The sequence below is a fragment of the Emiliania huxleyi genome (assembly GCF_000372725.1).
Source record: "Emiliania huxleyi CCMP1516 unplaced genomic scaffold EMIHUscaffold_55, whole genome shotgun sequence".
NCBI lineage: Eukaryota > Haptophyta > Isochrysidales > Noelaerhabdaceae > Emiliania > Emiliania huxleyi.
Window position 1 is genome coordinate 444,677 of NW_005197877.1, and position 6,127 is coordinate 450,803.

A 6,127-nucleotide genomic window follows, 5' to 3' on the forward strand; every position below is an offset into this window, starting at 1 on the left:
GATGCTGCGAAGACACGACACCGCGCCCCCCGCCCTCAGACGTTGCCCTGACCTGGGTGGTGGTGAGTCGTGGCGTAGGTGCGCCAGTCAGCAGAGGCGGATGCCGAGTTTCGGCGCAAGCGCGCGGCGGCGGAGGAGGAGAAGAGGAGGCGGAAGGAGGCGGCGGACGACGAGGAGCGGCGAAGGGCGGCGGTGGCGCGCCGGAACGCGCCCTCCCTCGGCCAGCTCAAGGCGCAGAAGAGCAACGAGTGGGTTTCCTTCAAGTAGCCTCCAGCCGCGCGTCGCGTGTGCGTGTCCCGCGCGCCACGGGGCGAGAATTTTTATGAGTGGCACGCCCGCCGGGACGCAAGACGCTCGTGGCCTTATTTCTCAACGTCATGTACAATATCACAAACAAGCGGTGCCAGAACGCGTTCCCGATGCCGTGGACGATGTCGATGACGGTGGTCTCGCTCTCTCTTGACACGGCTTTAGGTGATAGGTCCAGCCCAGGGTGAGGCAGATCTGACGTTCTGTGACATCGCGTCAGATCCGTGTTTTTCTCGTTGTTTTGTCGCTCGCTCCGCTCGCCACCTCACGCTCCGCGTAGTCCGGCCATGGCCAGTACCCCGCGTCTCAGTGAGACGCGTGTTACCATCCAACTCCGGTCGACGGGCTCGAATGCGCTCAGCCTCAGGAGGTACCAAACCGCGCGAATTCTGCACGCCTCGCTGCACCGCTGGCTTGACTGAATCAGGCAGCAGCAGGCTGCTGCTGCTGTCACAGCAGCAGTCTGCCGCGGCCCCAATACGCAAGTTAATGACTAGCAGCACTGCCGGGGGCATACGAGCGGCCACAGCCGGAGCGGTGTGCGGCCGTGCACTGCCACCTGCCCGCGGCGTACGCACAATGTGCGCTCGCATTGGATGCCCTGCTGATGGACTTGCGTCGCCGAGCTGCGCAAAGAGCAATGCCGCAGGCGGAGGCCGCGGCGTAGATTGCGAGCACACGCGTTGGAGCTGTGAGGACTATACAGCGAAACGTGCGCTCCTCCGCTTGCCACTCTCGCGGCTTGCAGCGCGTCACTCGCGCATGCTCTCCAGGAGCTATGGCGGGCGCGTGTGTGGGGCTGTAGCCTGTGTTTGGCCGGTTCTCACCCGTTTACTATCAGTATCATGCCCGGGCCACAAAAATCGCACACGGGTAGCGGCTCAGGGGCCCAGTAAGTCGCGGAATCGCCAAATGTCACAACCCGCCTCACCCAGGGCTGGACCTAGTCTCTTCGTCGGCATCCCGTGGGTCCTCTTCCTCTGGGGCACCGGCATCCGCAAGCCTCCCAAGATCGGTGAGGATGGGAGGGAAGACCGGGGCTGCCGCCGTGCCACGTCCATGACCCGGCCCGTGCCTCACAGGCATGGATGGCTGGAAGACGCTCCTCCCCATCGGCGCGGCGCACGCGCCCTCGGCCACGCCGGCGCGGTGATCGCGCTCGGCGCCGGCACCGTCTCCTTCGCCCAGACCGTCAAGGCCGCCGAGCCGCTCTTCACCTGCGTGCTGTCTCCCTCCCCTTCGCCGTCTACTACGAGGGAGCCTCCTTCGCCTCCCAGTGGGCCGCCTCCACGGCAAAGGTCGGCTCCTTCTGGCTCACCCGCCAGATGGCCCTCGACGGACTCTACTACTACGTACTACCTCTAGCCGGGACACAGGAGAGGAGCCGAGGGGAGCCGAGGGGAGCCGAGGGGAGCCGAGGGAAGCCGAGGGAAGCCGAGGGGAGCCGGGACGAGCTTCTACCACAACAGGGCCCTCCCCTCATGCCCCTCCTCAACCTCCCCTCCTCAACCCCCCCCCCCCCCGCCGGCAGGTTGCCTTCATCGCGCTGGACCAGCACCAGGTCTCGCTGATCACGCACTCGATCGCAAGCACGATCAAGCGCGTCTGCATCATCCTCGCCACCGTCCTCGTCTTCGGCAACAAGCTCACCCCCATCGGCGCCGCCGGGTCCGCCATCGCCGTCGCCGGCACCTTCCTCTACTGTATTCGGTCGCAAAGTCGAAGTACAAGTGAGCTCACCTGCGACCGGCGGAGGCGACGCCGGCGAGCTCTCCCTCGCTCTCGCTCTCGTCTCGCCTCCCCTTCCTCCCCTCCTTCCCCCCTCTGTCGCCGCCCTCTTCCCGGTAAGGGCGTAGACGCCCTTACTGCCGGCCCTCCGCTCTCGTCTCAGCGCAGCAGCCACTCTGCTGCGTTGTGACGCTCGGCTCCCGCCGTTGCCCTCCCCCCTCAGCTCCCCTTGCGCCCTCCTCTTGTGCCCGGGCGCTCAGCCGCGGCATGCATGGTCTGTACCCGATGACCAGTACGGCTCTACAGCATGTGTAGGAGAGCAGTTGTGAAAGTGTGCGGTGTGTGTGTGCGCGACTGTGAGGGACACGTGCAAACGTTGCATTCGTAGACGGCGGGTACGGATTCATTGATATCGTCGTAGGGAGCAAGGGGCCGAAGAGGGGGACACGAAGCATCAAACATGATGACATCTGTTCAGCCCTTCCCTCGCACGCACACCCCGGTCCCGGTTCCCCGCTTCTCACTCCCGCGACCACACCTCGATCTTCTTGGGCAGCAGCTGGTTCGACCGGTCCTCTCCGTGGCCCAAGCAGCCGTATTCGCCCAGGCCCCAAGCATAAACAGCGCCGTCGGCCGTGGTGGCGAGGCTGTGGAGTGCTCCAGCCGACACAGCGACCACGCGCCGCCCAGCAAAGGCCTCAACCTTCTTGGGCAGCAGCTGGAGCAGCTGGTGCTCCTCGTCGCCGTGGCCCAGCTTGCCATCCTCGTCATCGCCCCAGCTCCAGACGGCGCCGTCGGCGGTGATGGCGAGGCTGTGGCCATCTCCAGCCGACACAGCGATGACGCGCTGCCCAGTAAAGGCCTCGATCTTCTTCGGCAGCAGCTGCCACTGGGTCTGCCCGTCGCCGTGGCCCAGCTTGCCATCATCGCCATCGCCCCAGCTCCAGACAGCGCCGTCGGCGGTGATGGCGAAGCTGTGATGGGCTCCAGCCGAGACAGCGACGACGCGCCGCCCAGCGAAGGCCTCGATCTTCTTCGGCTGCCACTGGGCCTGCTGGTCGCCGTGGCTCAGCTGGCCCCAGTCTCCATCGCCCCAGCTCCAGACGGCGCCGTCGGCAGTGATTGCCATGTTGTGATACTGCCCTGCTGACACAGCGACGACGCGCCGCCCTGCGAAGGCCTCGATCTTCTTGGGCAGCAGCTGGTCCTGCTGGTCGCCGTGGCCCAGCTTGCCAAAGAGTCCAAAGCCCCAGCTCCAGAGGGCGCCGTCGGCGGTGACGGCGAGGCTGTGGAAGTATCCCGCCGAGACAGCGACGACGCGCCGGCCTGCAAAGGCCTCGACCTTCTTGGGCAGCAGCTGGTGCTGCGCGTCGCCGTGGCCCAAGCAGCCAAAGTTTCCCTCACCCCAGCTCCAGACAGCGCTGTCGGCGGTGATGGCGACGCTGTGGCCAACTCCAGCCGCCACGCTCACGGCGCGCTCTTCACCCAGCGTTGACGGGAGGCGGGTCGGAGTGTAGAGCCGCAGCACGCCCTCACCGTGGCCGAGAAGGCCTGGAAACTCCTCCTCGTCCTCCTCGTCGTCGTCCTCCTCCTCCTCCTCCTCCTCCTCCTCCTCCTCCTCCGTTGCCGCTGACCCGCACGACGAGAGCCGCCCCTCGCCGTCGATGAAGAGGCTGTGCCGAGCGCCTGCACCCGCCCTCGCCGGCCGGTTGGACTCGTGCAGCAACGCAGCGAAGCACAGCCACCGCACGGCGCAGTCCTCGTCCTCGGGCTGCGCCGGCAGCTCGAAGCCGCGCTCTTGCGCCCACAAGCGGATGCCCTGCTCCGCGAGCGAGCGAAAGAGGAGCGAGACGGCCGCGACGCGAGCGATGTCGGCGGGGCTGTCGAAGCGGGAGAGGACGCGCTCGAGGAGCTCCCTGGGAAGGTCGAGCAGGCGGGCGGGCGGCGGCGCGTCTGGCGAGGGAGCGGCGGTGGAGGCGGAGGCGAGGCGGCGCGAGCGGCGGCGCGGCGGGGTGGTCATCGCGAGAAAAGAATGTGAAAAAATAATGTCACGCACGTTTAGGTTAGGTAGAAAGGTGAAGAACAGTCAGGCTCGGACTGGACACCAGCGCGTTATGGGGGACACAAAAAAAGAAACACCGCAGCAAAATCACTTCACGCTTGAGCGATGAGCCTGCACACTGCAGCCGCTGCCTTTGCCTTTGGCTCGTATCACATCACCGCCGAGCCGTCCACGCACTGGGTCTGCGCGGCCCTGTGTGGGCCAAACGCGGCTCTCGCATGCGTGCAAAGCTCGGAGGAAATCGAGCATGCGGGCGCGACAGCGTTCTGGATCGGCAACTTCCAGCCGCCCGCCGGAGCGGAGCCCGGCAAAGGCTGGGACGTGTGTCAAACTCTGGCGACCGCGGCCGGCACCGTCATCACGGGCGGGACGTGGATGGTGATCATCAATTTCAGCTTTGTCGCGTCTACATTTGCCCTCATGATGCTCTCGGGCCGCTTCTGCAAGCTCATTGCGACGGAGCCCCAGTGCCTGTCGCTGGGCAGTGATGGCAGGCCACGCGTAAAGTCAACAGCTCCCTTGCCTGAGCAGCCGACTACGCTGCGCGCGCACGCCACCGCCACTCCCGTGTCGGTCGACCCCGACGCGAGCATCAGCCTCGCACCCGCGCCCGCGCCGTCGGAGAAGCCCGCCGTCACGCGGGTGAAGCCGCCCAAGTCGCCGCCGCAACTCTGGCGGCTGGACTCGCAGTTCTACGACCTGACGGCGTTCATCAAGGCTCACCCGGGCGGCCCGCTGCCGCTGTCGCAGAGCATGGGGACCGACATCTCCGCGCTCTTCCACTCGCACCACATGCGCGGCGTGCCCGAGACGCTCCTGGCAAAGTACCGTGTGGCCGAGCCGAAACCGGATGACGTGGCCGCCATTGAGGCGTGCGACTACACGTTTGAGGAGAACGGCTTCTTCCAGGAGTGCAAGCGGCGCGTGCAGGCGATGGGGATGACCACGGGCGTTGCGGCGGTCACGTGGCCCTATGTCTTCAAGGTGTCTGCCGTGTTTGGCGCCTTCCTCGGCTCCTGGTACGCTGTATGCTTCCTCCCCCTTGGTCCGACCGTCATTGCCCTCGCGTTCATCAACATGTGGACGCGGATGTGCCTCACGGGCATCGGCCACGAGGCCATCCACGGGCGCATGCAGAACTGGCTCACGTGGGAGTTCTTTGACATGACGATGCTCTTCCCATCGGACTCTTGGCATCTCGAGCACGTCATCCAGCACCACCCCCACAGCAAGGCGTGTACACAACCCCCACATCTCCTCACACATCTCCCCACTCCTCCCCTTATCTCCCCACATCTTCCCGCATCTCCCCCATCTCCCCGGATGCCCACCTACACTAACCTTGTCGTCTCCTCCGCCCCCACTGCCAGCGCCACGAGTACGACCCAGATGAGATCTTGGACCCGTTCCGGCTGTGCGAGGACGTTTCGTGGACGCCTTTGCACATCTTCCAGGCCCCCCTCCAGATCGTCCTCGTCTTCGCGTCGGTCGTCTCGTGCATCGACAAGCACATCGTCTGCCGCACGAGCATGCTCAAGGGCACCTTCTACCTCTTTGCCCTCCACCTCCTCCCCTTCTTCACGCGGGATACATACGGCGAGGCATGGCTCCTTTCGGGGCTGTCGGTGGGCATGGCCAACCTCACCATCGTCCTGTGCTTCCACCTCTCCCACGTCAACGAGTCGAACGCGTTGCACGCGCGCTTCCAGGAGGGGGGCGACTGGGGCGCCCACCAGCTGCTCACCTCGTCCAATTTCAACGGTACCCTCGGCGCGCTCTGCTACATCACTGGCATGCTCGAGATGCAGATCGAGCATCACCTCTTCCCTTCGCTCTCGTACGAGAACCAGCTCAAGATCAAGCCCGTCGTCCAGCAGTGCGCGAAGGACTTTGGGCTGCCGTACTACGAGTACTCGAGCGCCATTCACGGCATCGCGGGCCACCTGTACCACATGCATCAACTCGCATGGGCGGACACCCCAGCCCTGCTGGCGGTACCCGCTAAGCAGGGCGTCAACGTGCCATTGA

General features: G+C 65.5%; 2 protein-coding genes across 2 annotated transcripts; both read left to right on the forward strand.

Moving 5' to 3' along the window:
- Positions 1–1,221: 1,221 nt before the first annotated feature.
- Positions 1,222–2,366, forward strand: EMIHUDRAFT_212920 (hypothetical protein; the record flags this gene model as incomplete). The annotated part of the gene is made up of 4 exons (XM_005765537.1): positions 1,222–1,324; positions 1,507–1,661; positions 1,871–2,039; positions 2,353–2,366. 4 exons carry the CDS (start codon positions 1,222–1,224, stop codon positions 2,364–2,366), a joined length of 441 nt encoding a protein of 146 aa, XP_005765594.1.
- A 1,838-nt stretch (positions 2,367–4,204) lies between these two features.
- EMIHUDRAFT_212921 (hypothetical protein) lies at positions 4,205–6,127 on the forward strand (the record flags this gene model as incomplete). Its single annotated transcript, XM_005765538.1, has 3 exons — positions 4,205–5,305; positions 5,470–6,044; positions 6,109–6,127. 3 exons carry the CDS (start codon positions 4,205–4,207, stop codon positions 6,125–6,127), a joined length of 1,695 nt encoding a protein of 564 aa, XP_005765595.1.